Source organism: Ips typographus, linkage group LG1, assembly GCF_016097725.1.
Source record: "Ips typographus isolate SLU linkage group LG1, UJ_Ityp_2.0, whole genome shotgun sequence".
NCBI classification, from domain to species: domain Eukaryota; kingdom Metazoa; phylum Arthropoda; class Insecta; order Coleoptera; family Curculionidae; genus Ips; species Ips typographus.
In genome coordinates this window covers 14,722,313-14,736,335 of record NC_138422.1, presented here as the reverse complement: position 1 = coordinate 14,736,335, position 14,023 = coordinate 14,722,313, and the positions used below count along the sequence as shown (strand labels likewise).

The 14,023-nt window shown below is 33.9% G+C and overlaps 1 protein-coding gene and 1 long non-coding RNA gene across 3 annotated transcripts; one reads left to right on the top strand and one right to left on the bottom strand.

Annotated features, from left to right (window-relative positions):
- Window positions 1–461: 461 nt before the first annotated feature.
- Window positions 462–1,490, bottom strand: LOC145727243 (uncharacterized). The gene is made up of 2 exons (XR_014177835.1): window positions 1,035–1,490; window positions 462–772 (listed from the first exon to the last, which is right to left on the bottom strand). It is a non-coding gene; the product is annotated as an uncharacterized LOC145727243 (long non-coding RNA).
- Window positions 1,491–2,637: 1,147 nt separating this feature from the next.
- Window positions 2,638–13,836, top strand: LOC145726214 (uncharacterized). 2 transcript variants are annotated; one of them, XM_081975209.1, is made up of 8 exons: window positions 2,638–2,788; window positions 9,965–10,105; window positions 10,266–10,689; window positions 10,740–10,974; window positions 11,064–11,191; window positions 11,243–11,626; window positions 11,796–12,901; window positions 13,099–13,836. In XM_081975209.1, the coding sequence occupies exons 1-8, from the start codon at window positions 2,725–2,727 to the stop codon at window positions 13,242–13,244; spliced, it is 2,628 nt and encodes an 875-aa protein (XP_081831335.1). In that variant the 5' UTR covers window positions 2,638–2,724; the 3' UTR covers window positions 13,245–13,836. The 2 variants fall into 2 exon arrangements, with proteins under 2 accessions (XP_081831335.1, XP_081831342.1); XM_081975216.1 differs by lacking the exon at window positions 2,638–2,788 and adding an exon at window positions 6,937–7,094.
- Window positions 13,837–14,023: the final 187 nt, after the last annotated feature.

The window sequence follows — 14,023 nt, the reverse complement described above, 5'->3', positions numbered from 1 at the left end:
TGTTCAAACTTCTGTCAAAACTAAAAGCAAGAAATAACACACAGTTATCTCCACAATACCTTTAAGCCTTCAAAAGTCAAAAACATGCTCAACCAGTTTTGGGTATACAAATAGCTATCTTAAATTCAACTGTATCTCTAAGCCATTTCCAAGATCCCCATAGTGGCCCTCCTTACCCTGGACGCACTGTGTAAGTAGTTTGTTTAGTAGTTTTACTGGAATATGTATGTTTTTATTTATATTGCGTAATCGGTTCAAATTGCTAATTTCTTCAACCTCTTTCCTCCATTCAGGTATCCAGGTTATAGAGGTTACAGTAGGTAACACAGTTAAATGGTGCTAAAAGCTGCTGCTGCTTAAAGCTAAATAGTATTTAGCTTATAGCAGTATATTAATTTTTGTAAACAGGGTGAATGGTAGGTATAAGTGGTATAACACTACCTCAAAATAGGAATAATCAATTTTTAGTAAATTTTCTTTTATTCAGAAACAATAAATAACTTCCTAAAAACAAAAAATACACTTAAATTACTCTATGGACAAACTAATTAATGGTAGTAACTGAAAATACTTAAGATAAATTAACTTCCTTACTTAAGCTTAAAGAATCTAAACTCTCACGGCTTTAAAACTTGAGTAGCTTAGTATGCACCACACAAACCTCTCTAGAACCGAATTTGTCCTTTTATCAAACAAATTAGGATCTACAGGGTAGATGTAGAGCACTAACATGGAACCCCTTGAAGGAATAGGCCAACTCCAAGTAGAAAAGCTAAAAAAAGAAAAATCAATAGCTAGTATCTGTATGAATACTAAACACAGTTAAATCTATAGATATAAAGAAGTCTGTTAAAAACAAAAATCTCCATTCCATTATGAAAAATAAAAAACAATTATTTGAGGTTTTATAAGTAACATTTTTTCATGTGTCCTCTGCAATGCCATTTTAACCAAACTATTGGAAAAATTGTAAAACCTAAATACATTAAGGGAATACAGTTTAATTTACACCAATAAAAATAGTTAATACATACCAATTTCTTTTCCCAAGCTTTCTGAACTCTTGAACTTCATTATAAATAATTTGGGCCAACACATTTTTTCACACTGTAAGTAAATTTTCAACATTTTTATAACATTAAACAAAAACTGGACTGTTACAGTTTCACCATGTTTGTTTGACAATGTTTTTTTATTTCGCATTTATTGTTAGCAAAAAATAAAGCAAAATTTAAACAATTTGATTTTGATTATCGATTGATCAATACTGACAGTATCCGTCATTTTAAAATTCTAAACATAACCTAAACCTCCAGTGTGACTTTGACAATTTTGACAGTTGTTTGACATTGAGCATTGAGCTATCAAACAATTTTCAAGTAATCGGTTTCTGGTTGGATAGTTTTGGCACTTTGGTTAAAACTTAAAGCATTGTCTTTCCATTAAATAAGTAAATCTAAAAACAATGCTTAAAGTAATGAGTAGTGATTACATTCTCAGAAGAAATTGATAAGCAATTGCAAAATTTTGTTCTGAATAATCAGAATAATGCACTGAAGTAAATCGATTACCCATCAAAAAAGTATCAACTAAAAACACTTGCCCTGCTCGCTCTATAATGGTTTCAAAATTGATTGATTGGATTGGTTAATTTAACAAGCTTTAAATACATAATTTTTTTCCGCTGCCGTTGTAACAACTTTTTAGTTGTTTATTATACATGTGTGGTAATTCTAAAACTGGCCATATTAGGAAAACCATGTAACTGACAGAGAAACTTTGATAATTGTATGCGAGAGACAAAGACAAAAAAAGTCAAAAAATCCAAGTGGGTGGAAATTTTACAGCGATGTTGCGTTTACAGCAATTATATTACCTACATAAGGTCTGTTTGCATAGGCAATCCCTGACTGGTTTCCAACTCAGAAACAGTTAATGTCAAGTTTCATTGGTTGAATGCTCACGCCACTATGACGTTTTCTGAGTTGTGGCCAATGAATGTATCTATTTCTCTGACTTAGAGATTCTCTCCACGAACAGACCTACAATTTTGTTATTAGACTATTAAAACTTCTGGCAACATTGCTCCGAAGGTTTTGCCTACTAGATTTTTAGTAGGTTTTCTGTCTTTGTCTCGCGCATGCTATTAACTATGTTTCTCTGTCAGTTACACGGTTGTCCTATGGTCATTTTTATACCACATCTGTATGAGAAACTGATGTTAATTCGACCCTTAAAGATAAAATGCACTTTTTTCCTTGTTCAGGCTGCTTTCTGCTGGGTTGTTTAGGAGTATTTTCCTAAAAGTTTAAAATTTCACATACAATTTTACGTAGAATATGCTCTTTTTTACAATCTTGGAAATTAAGCATTTTAATGCAGCAACAGCACATTCCGCAGTATTTCAGTAAATAACTACTTTCTTTGGGTATTCATAATAATTTTACAACAGTCTTTGGATGAAACCTATCAATAAAAAAATGTATTTAAAAAATAAAAAATTGTTTTTAATATAATTTAAATTAAACAACTGTATTGTATAATTTTATTAAAAGTAGTTTTATATTGAAAAGATATTTACGAAAAATGATACTCTTTTCATAAATTCAAGATAAGATTTTTATGAGGTTTGGGTTAAACTGCGCAAAAAAGCGTTATTCGGAATATTTGTTACGGACAAAAAAAGACTAAAATTTACCAGTACATATCAGTTTAGTGACAGTAATGTGTGTGGCTGTTAATAAACACTCCAGACCGGTAATTTACTGTTGTATTCCAATGTTTTCAGGTAAGTAATTCAAATTTTATATACTAGACCTTAACTGAGATTCTTAACTAGACCTATAGGTCAACCTCCTGGAAATGACTTTATCCGTTGCAACGGTTTATAAACATTTGATGTAAACGGTAGGTGTTTACTTAACCGATAAATTAGCCATAAATAAACAAAGCAAACTGCTTTTGTGCCATTTGCAATCTTCGCCAACTCATATGCAGCCCGCGTGTATGTAAAGCCAAATGTTGACTGCATTTACATCACAAACAGTGTGTTTAGGATTAATAAGTCAAATTGATTCATGACTCGACAAAGTATAGGAATTAATAGAAATCACTGCGATATTAAATGTATAATTTCTGTGGGGGCACTACTTATGTATTATTTAACTGTATTACAACATTACATCAATTGGTGGACGGCGCTTACCGCTTAACCATTTTGTAGGTGTAATAAAATAGGATATTCTCATGCTATAGAGGACGTTTTTGATTATATCTGCACCGTTAAAATCGTCTAAAAAAAGTGCTTTTTTTCTATATGTACCACAGTGTATGTAATAATACGTATAATGGTATAAGGTAAGCAATTAAGACAAAGTGGTGGGCTGTATCTTAGAAAATAAAAAGGTTGTAAGTTATTTGGTCGCAGAGAACATAATAATATCTGAAAAATTTTTGAGATTTTTAAGATTGACATTTGATGAAAAACCTTAGTAACTGCTGATATTTTTAGATTTTGCTACTTAGTCTAGGCAACTTTTGTTCTAATATCAGTTTCTGTCTAAATGTTGTCATTTTCGAGATATTAAACATAGGATTTTTTTATATTTGGAAATAGTGTACTCAAACAAACATTTAGTTCATTAATGAAAAATTTTTATTTGAGTGCCATCTATCATTTCTGAAAATTAGGAATAATTATTCTGACACCCTGTAAAAGAGAAAGAATAGAAATAACAAAATGTAGGTATTACTTATGTTCATATTTAACTTTTTTCAAAATCTATATCATGACTGTATTTTTCCAGTTTTTAAGAAACTCCAGATTTTCTTGTTTTTGGTTTTTGAAATTGTAGAAAATACTTTTAAAATATAAATCTCTAAAAAATAAAATAGAAATTTAACCATTTGGTTGCTGCAACCACTGCTATAGTCTTCCAAATACTGAAAATTACAATTTTTGTTAGTAAATGTTTCAATAAAAAATACTGTTATTAAAATTTTGACACTGCGTTTTTGGGACTTTTTGGAATATCCTGATTAAGCTCCACCCGACTTTTTCATTTGGAGTCAAATGACATATCGTGATTACCTACCGTAAACGAGGGGTAGACCACCGATCATTTTTTGTACACCAAAATGCCTTTTTGCATACAAAATACCTTTAAAATACTTTATCTACTCCTAGCATGGTAATCATTCATTACATAGCTCATTTTGAGTTACGTAATGAGCGATTTTACCGCACTAGTGCGATAATAATCGATTTTATCGCACTAGTGCGATAAAACAACTTTACATGAAAATTTCTGCTGTAATTGTTTATTGAATTTAAACATAACTTTGATAAAACCATGAACAGACCTATCTTAAATAATAACTATATTTTACTTTTTAAAAATATTAAAAGTGAAATGAATTCCTGAATTAGAAAGTTCTTGGATCGAATTTACACAAAAAAAAAAAGGCTGGATGAACTATAGGTTGCTGCCAAGGTTTCAAAGTACACGAGTAACACTTTTTCTTGAAAGGGACTCTTTATGTTCTTGGTCTCGCACCAGGTGACAAAACGTTGATACATTTTTTCATATTTCTCCTTTGACTTGGCAGGCAACAAGCCAGATACCACGTTTGCGGCAGCTTCTTCAATATCTGACGGAAGTTCTTCAGACATGTTCATAACGAAATGCACTTTTAAAAATTTGTGACTGACACTGTTAAATTGTCGCTTAAGTGATATGTGGAAACAAATGGCCACCATAGCAACAACACCAAAACAGTACAGCGTAGATGACAAGATTTAAGGGTAACAAATAACTACCCGTAGCAAGCATATACGAGACGTTCCTAAATAGTTCACATTGCACAAAATATGAATTTTTTTCTTACTTTACGCTGCTTCTGATGGTCGTAGATAAAATGTTGTACATCACCCGTGGGGTATGGCAAATTAACGTACTCGTGTGATCACCAAAACTCGGTCTACGACCTCGTCGTGGCAACACTCCCACTCGTGACTATAAAAATGCTCATACCCCACTAGTAATGTAAATAACTATTACAATGCTTCATTATTGCTCAAAATACCTTAAAACTGCCTAGAATGCCTCATATTACCTTGAAATACCTTGAAATGCCTTTGAATTATTTAAACTGCCTCAGAATGCTTTGAAATGTTTACCTGCAGTGGCAGTTTTTGTGGCAGTTTTTACGTCAGATTAATTAAGTAGCATGTCTGCTTTTACAATTTGTACATGCCATTTTGACTCTTGTCAAAATGTCATATAAGAATTACTGGATTAATGATTAAAAAAAATGACTTCCTCAGGTTACCTGATTGCTTTTCCAAATTTTGAAGACCCAAAGGCTTAAAATTCATTTTTTCAAAAGTCACGTGACAGTTTTAAACGCAGTTTAATCTTTGGAAAATTGATAAATAAAATTTGGACGGTTGTAAAAACTTAAATTGCAAAGTACGCATCACTTGACGTTGATAAAGCAATTCTGAGCTTGCACCACTGTAAAGGCCAGTTGTGATCTGTCAAAATTATATATCACGTGACCGTTAAAATGTGGTTTAAACTGTTAAAACTTGGTAAATTAAATTTAGACTATTTTAGACACTTGTTAAAGCTGAAATTGTAAGAGACACATCACGTGACTTTGATTATTATGCAATTTTAGAGCTTGCAACACTGTAAAGTCCAGTTGACATCTGTCAAAAACAGTCACGTGACCTTAAAAATGTAGTTTAAATGTTGAAAAATTGGTAAATTATTATAATAATTTGTAATGAATATTGTTTCAACTTAATATCATGTAACAAAGATTTTACCATAATAATTACATGTGCTGTCAATTTTGTTATATTGATACACTTGTCTACTACAATATATTCCTTAAAATATCGCAAAATTTCCTTTATTTAGGCTTTATTTCGCTCAAAATTCCAATGAAAATATCGCAAAACATTTTGAAATATACAATCAATGTCTCAAAATTCTATGAAATGCCTTAAAAATACCTTAAAATGCCTCGTAATATCTGAAAATGCTGGTAATACTGGCAAAGTGCCTCATAATACCTCGAGTGTGTACACCAAAATACTTCGGCCTACCCCTCGACCATAAATCATTTGAAAAGTAGAAAAATTATGAAAACAATTACTAAAACTAAAAAAATTAAACCGTATTATTTGAAAAGTGTTTCAATTTTTCAAAATTTCTTGTTGATTAAAACATAAAACAGAACAAAAAAATAAATCATCTTTACTGGAGAGAACAGGTAGAGGTACAGGGTGGCCCAGAAAAGTGCAATGTCATTATACTAAAATATTTCTAAATGAGATACCCAGCTTTTTTACTTGTTGTTGACAAATTTTGGGTTCTCTAACCTGACAGGTTGTGAGATGTAAACATTTCCATATTTTTTTTTGTAAATAATGTATGTTGTAGTTCCACTTATAGTTATCGTTGAGTAAATTATGGGTAGCAGTCACTAATTATGACAAAACAATTAAAATGTGAGAAATCTGTGGGATTATATCGAACGGAAAAATCTTCAAGTGGGCGCTAGGATTTAATTATTACCATCGGGCAAGAAATCAAAGCAACCTGTACCCATTAAATGCAAGTGGAAATAAATAAATAATTTGTTACCACATCAGCCTGACATACCTGTTGCTATTAAATCAACAGGCATTTGTAATAATTTTTTTTTAGACAGTCCTCTAACTATACGGTAGCCTTTTGGGACGAATGGGTACTCTTTCAGCCCACACTCCGCGGATCCATTTTCTCGATTATTTTTTTTTCTATTTTGTTTAAACATTGTTGTGGCAATTAATATTCTTCGGGAACGGACCGTGGGTAGCGGTATCCGTAGTGGGCTGTGGGAAGTAGATTATGATTTTTCATTTTAACACGACAATCAAGGTAATTCAAGTTGGGCAAAACGATTGTCTCGCTAAGTTTTGATGTTGAATTCGCGCGAATCGAGCGGTGTCAAGCTTGGTGAGTGCGGTGAACAAGTTCGCGATACCATACCGAAAATGGACGTGCGACACGATGGGGTGGCGATTTGCGGTTGAATTTGGGGTACGTTTTTATTTTCAATTTCTTATATCTTATTTTATTCTTCAGGTTTTTTCACTAATTTTAGTGATGACCCATATAAAGTTGTAATCATCACCAGTTAATTACTCAAAAAATTGTATGGTCCTTCTTCTATTATAACCCTTAATTAGTTTCATTTACGTTTTTCTTAATACATAGTTGCCTTTCAAAATCACTCCTAACCAGTGGCGGCCGATCAGAGGAGAAGGCAAGAAGCCTCCCCACAAAAATTAGCTTTACCTTACTTTATACTGATATTTCGAGGAGTAAAAATGTCAAATTAAAACATTTAGGGTGAAACCCATATTGGCCAAAAAAAATGAGTTTTCAAAAGTGCGAAAAGTTACATTTTTTAAATGAAAAACCCCTATTTTAAAAATATTATCTTAAATTAGGGCAAATTTGTATTATACATCAGTTGTGGTGAAACTAAAACTGGCCATAGGACAACCCTGTAATTAACAGAGAAATGTTGCCAGAACCTTATCTGAAAAGGAATTCATCCACTGAATTAGTTACATAATTTTGTTATTGGTTTATTGGCACGAGGTTTTTAAACAAATGTTCACATAAATCGAACTAAACACAGTGCAGTTATGGCAAATACATTATCAAATTAAACGAAAATGATTAAGAATGTTCTAGCCACAAAATTAATTTTGCAAGTAATCTAGTCGACCAATACAGAGAGACGTTTGACAACATCGCAGCAAACAGTGTGACCATTTTATAGTTGTTTCCTGCATACTTCACATAATTTTATGGTCAAACTGTGATAAAATGGTAAAGCATTCAAAAGTCTGCCATTTTGCTTAATAGATGGCACAATAATTCAAAACTTGTCAACTTGTCATTCATACTGACTCACCAGACCCTAACTCCCCAAAACTTTAGGATGTAAAAACAGACGGACGAAAGCCGACTGTTTGGAGATGGATGCCGATGCAACTCTGGGAACTTCCCGAAAGGGAAAATTCCTGGACTTGTAGCGACTTCCTCTTCCTGACCTATCCTTTTGGTCTACAGCGTTAGGAAGGTAAAAAGCAGTAGTCTTGCTTAAACCATCTATCTGAACCAAAGCCTATCATTCCTCGCCAACAAATATTGGCGCGTATACTTATGTAAGTTAAATGTCATATGATGACTTGTGTGTTAAGCCAGGGACTGTCAAGCTTTACTGGCAAGTTCAATGCAGCTCCTGAAAGAAAAGGCACAGTACGCGTCAATCTTCTCCTCGTCGGACTTTAACCCCTAAAAATGTTCACCAAATTCAAAAGTTTAAACCAAATTCAAAAACCACATTTTGTGGTTTTTCCCCTGTGCTCATCATTTGTTTTTATAACTCACTGAAAATTACTATTTTATACCCTTTATTCGAATGAATAAACTTTTTTTACTTATCTCCCGCCGGAGGTTGGCGATCCAATTGGCAATCATTATTCTGTAAGTAGCAGTTCTGAAGATTTCATCCAAACATCCAAACCATCTTCATGTCTTTCAGCCAGGAGTGCTGTTTTCTTTTCACTGATCTTTTTCCTTCAATGATTAGTCTCAATTCATACCTTTCGCCTCTCATTAAATGGCCTATGTATCTTGTCTTTTTCTCCTTAACAATCAGCATCAGTTCTTTTGATTTTCCCATCCGCGCAAGGACTTCCCAGTTGGTGATTTTCTGCACCCACGATATTCTTAACATAGACGCATTGAGAGTCCATCATCCTTCACTGCCATATAACAAGGTTGAAAATAATAACATCTGATCATGCTAAGTTTTAGCAGCTCAGTTCGGATCTCTTGGGGTCGCACTGATTATTAATGGTAGTCCCAAGGTATCTGAATGAACATTTACTTGTTCTATCTGTATATTGTTAATGGACAAACTGGAAATTATATTATTCTGTGAAGAAACAAGAAGCTTCGTTTTGGATGCTTTTAGTGAATAGTCCAGGCCGTACTTATTATTGACTTGAATTATTTCGTTTTTTTTATGTTTGACTTAGTTTTAGGTTAATTCTAACAAAACTATTCTTCTGTCCGAAGAACTGATTGTTTTTCGGTTATTAATACTTGATACTATTTATTACCATATTGTTAATTTGGTTTTTTCAAAAACCACAGCCTAATCTTCTTGATGGCAAAGCAAAAGGAGATATCATGAGTATTTCCCAGCCTGGAAACACAGTCACACAGACTTCTTCGAAGATCTCTGCAAGAAATGAAGCAGTTTACGAGCTTTTGTTTATCTCTCTCGTGTTCTACATAATTTCTTCATTTTATAACGAGAATTGTCCATTAGACATTGCTTCAAAGATCATATCTAAGCAGGATAGTGGAACTGTAACTCAGGTAGCACGACGGCGCCTCCACCATATTCCGTTTAATAATAACTGCTTTCAATTCTAGAGGATTTATTTCTATATCATTACTGTACATTCTTAAATTTATATGAGATCATATTGGCTGATTACGTATGATTTCAAAAAAAGCAAACGTGCAGTTTTACCACACTTTCCGGATGCCCTATCATGTTTACCGAAATTACCAACGGTTTGGGACAATATACTCCTGCAATATGTAGATAAAGGTCTAACAGTCTAACGTTCATCTGAGCATTAACACTCAAGTCAATATTGACCCTATACACTTACTGATATACGATATAATCCTATGTAGCAGAAGTACCGCCGTCAGACTTAGTTCGAGTATTCGCTCTTTATTTTTGATTGTGTAATTATACATTGTTCTTTTGAAGATGTGTAGACCAAAATGTCTTTTCAAAGGTATGTGGGGTGTTGTAAAAGATTTTTTAAGTTGTATCATCGTGGTATTAATTATTGTAATTAATTTTTCAGGAAAAATGAGGCGTCTTTTTAAAAGACGCGATTCAGACCCAAACCCCCAGCTCGAAAGTGTCTCCAATCTTTCAGGTAATCATGAAGGCACCTTCGACTACCCCAGTCTGCTGCCCCAAAACGATAATAATTCGAAAACTAGTAAGTGTAGCTATATTTTATTACACATTCTTATTAAAAAAAAAAATCAAAATCAACTTTTTTTCACAATAACTATTATATTTAAAAAATGCTAGCATGTATAAAGTTAATCTTTTTGAAACGGAATTTTGTTGCTCTGCTCTATTATTTTATAACGTAGATCTTACGACATGGGGCAAATCGTGGGACAAAACCAAACGACAAAATTCATCCGACATGTTACCGACCTACAAGTCCGGCAAGCTGGCGCTTGATAGCGGTTCCGAAGACGACTCTACGAACGGGTCCAAACCCAAAATCAGCGACGAGGACGTGAAAAAAGTTTACGAAATGTACAAAAATGCGGGAAGTGGTACGGATCTGCAGGTTGGAGCTTCGAGGAATCCAAGAAACCGAAGGAATATCAAGTGCATGTCGGATCACTTGGAACTGAACCAGGCACAGTTGGCGGACTATTTGAAGTTGATGGACGCGGATTCCCAAAAACTGGACAAGATTTTCGACGCTGACAAGTCGGAAGGAGAGGAAAGCGAGGGAAAGAAGAAAAGTAGACGTTCAAAACTTAAGTCGATGTTTATGATTCGGTAAGTGTTGATTGGTTGGTTAATTGAGTGGTAGTGATTTTGGGATGCAGGTCTTCGAGCAGCAAAAGTGACGATGAAGGAGACGTGTCATTCAAGAAGATGAATCAAAAGTCGTCTTCAACGGACAGTTTAACTAGCATTTTGAATTATCTAATGCCAAAAAGGAAGCAAAATGCAAGTAAGGGTAGCGGTAAAATTAAATCAGATGAAAGTGGTTATGGAAGCGATTCTACTAAAGCTGTTTTGGATTCTCCACTTGGATCTGTTAAATCTCAAACCAGTCAGGTAAGTCACTGTTTGTTTCTTGTTTATACTGGGTGATTCTTGAAGAATGGGAATTCCCGAAACTTGAAATACAACAAACAATAATTTAGACGAGCAATGAGGTGGACACTGATGGAGAGTTGGAGCGGACTTTGGTAGGCAAAGATACTCAATCTTACAGGCAACCTAATGACGACACAGATGAAGATATCGATATGGAGACTACCTACACCTTCAGGTACTATTTTCATTTTGTTTTTAAAAATTATTAACCAACTTTGACTTTCAGCAAATTTTACGGAAGAAGCCCAACAAAAACAACCACAAAAAAACGCAACCGATCAGAGTCTAGAGACATGGATATGGAACGGAACGCTGTAAAACGACGTAGTGTAAAGAAACGGTCTCTGAACCAATCTTCTCACATGAAAATGTCTGTTGAAGACCTCGACAAGTGTTGTCAAACGATGGAAAAATGCAAATTGACTGACTCGAAAAGTAGTGAAGACAATCGAAAGTTGCAAATAGTGGAAAAGGAGTTCAAGTGTGTTCGACTCAAAGCAAGGAACTGTGAAAATGTTGGAATTAAAATATCACAGAACTCTGAACGGCAATGTGAAAGCTCTTGTTCTTACACTATCTCAGAAATTGTACCAAACTCTATTGCTAGCAGGTAATTTGATCCTTAAACTACTTTTGGAGATACCCCGTAAAATCATCGAATTTGAGACACTCTGTTCAATAAAAAGTCACAGCTGCCGGTTTTGCATAGTAAATCACCCTGTGTTTATCACAGTTTACTTATACCTATATCAATTAACATTTTATTTTTACGATTTCAGAAATGGCAACCTCAAAGTTGGAGATGAAGTCATCAAGTGCAACGGAGTTAGAATAAAAGACCTTCCATACGAAAAAGCCAAATCCCATTTTAGTCCTAAAAACAACGAACTAGAGTTGGTAATATCTCGCCTACCTGCCCAGAAATCCCCTGCCAAAGGCCTGAAAAAGCGTACCAACTCCTTTAAAGCCTTCTTAAGCAAACCGTTACTAACTCCTAAAAAATTGTCTTCAGGAAGTACACTTTTCAGTAAAGCTTCTCCGAGACTTGCAGTTTCCTCAACCAACTTAAAGACCAGCCCTAGTAAGTCATCACTAGCTTCTTCAAACTTAAAGCTCAGTCCTAGCAAATCGTCACTAGCCTCTACAGTAGTGTCATTCTCAAACTCGAAAACGAGTCCTAGTAAAAGTCCAAGTAAAAATTCTCTGGTTAGCTCCTCCAATAAGTCAATTAGTCCTAACTCTAAAAATAGTTACACTGTAACTTCTGCCGTTATTAAAAACCATTCACCTCCAAAATACCAGCCGCGCATTGTGGATTTCAAACCGAAAGTAAACCCTCCAAAAAAGTTTGTAGGACTTTCTGATATACTAAGTAGTAACACAGATTTGACTGTGAAAGAAAAACGAGGAATTCCAAATGACAAACCACACTTGTTCGCTCGACCGAAAGACGTGGTGGTTAAAGGCAAACCACCACTTTACTTTAAAAACCACGAAGCCGACAAATCCACTCCATTAACCAAAAGACGACCTTCAACCACTAGCACTAAGTCACATACCCCAAACCGTTTTGAAACTGAAACGTCGGTCTCTAGAAGTCCAACTCCTCCCAAATGTGAATCAGTGTATGGAATGCGAAAGTTTTCTCTGAATTCGACAACACGTTTGCAAGAACTTAAAGGAATGCCCATTCCTAGTGGAAGTAAACCGATGAGAAGCACGAAAACTTGCGATAAGGCTGTGACTTTTGTTAAGGGACCTGGAAATAAAAGTTTAGGATTTTCCGTTGTGGGCGGAAGAGATTCACCCAGAGGACCTATTGGGATCTACGTGAAGACTATTTTTAAAGACGGACAAGCTGCTGAAAGTGGCATACTTCACGAAGGTAATTTGTAGTATGTCTTTCAGGGTGGGGTCATATTGATAATCATTCCTTGAAACTTAAGGTAGCCTCAAGGATTAAAAATAATAAGTATAATGGCTACCTTAAGTTTCAAGGAACCCTCATAAGGAATGATTATTAATATGACCCTTAAACACTTTCTAATATTTTTGACGACCCGGTATAATTTTGTTTTGCAGGAGATGAACTACTCTCAATCAATGGTACCTCATTTCAAGGATTGTCGCATCAAGAGGCTTTGGCACTGTTCAAAAGTATAAAAACTGGTGAAGTACACATTGAGGTAGCCAGTAGACCATTCAGACTTTACTCACACTCTATGTAAATGTTTAACATTATTATTTAATAATTATTATAAATTAAAAAAAGTTGGTGGTGTGAGTTTTTTGTATGAAAAACATTATCAAATTTAGTGTAATTTCTGGTAAAATTTTTCGCTATCACTTTTAACACTTTAATTATCTAATAAGCATTAATGTTTGCCTTTAACTTACAATTTAAAATAAATTTTACCAAAAATGTATATTAGGTTTGACACTTTTTTTCGTACAGACAACTGTGCTACATCAACTTTTCTATTTTTTTGATAACATTTAATATTTCACCGCCAAATAATTTAAAAAAAAAACGATCGAACTTCTATTAACACGAATAATAATTGTATAACAAGTACGGATCATGTGATATTGATTTGCTTTAATATAGTTATAAGATTTGTTAGTATATGTGTGATAATTTGGAAAATTTAGTTGGAATGTATTAATAATGATTTTCCTTAAGCAAAATGAACAAATGTAAATTTAAGTTTGAATAATATTTAGTTACTTTCGTTGTGTTCATGACTATTAGAAAATGTTGAGACTGTTCAAAAGAGTGATTTGTACAGTAGAATAACTATTAATAAATTATAACCAATTTTTAGTTTTTTTTAAATTCCCAAAAACAAATACTGTAGGCTGTACAGAAAAAACGTAAGTTACACTCACGAAAAAACGAAAAGACGAACTTACACTTACTACATTTATGTAATATGCACTTTTATAGCTTTATGGTAGGAACTGTCAAATGTCAATCTGTATTAAATTTTAAGTCAGTTGTCAATCT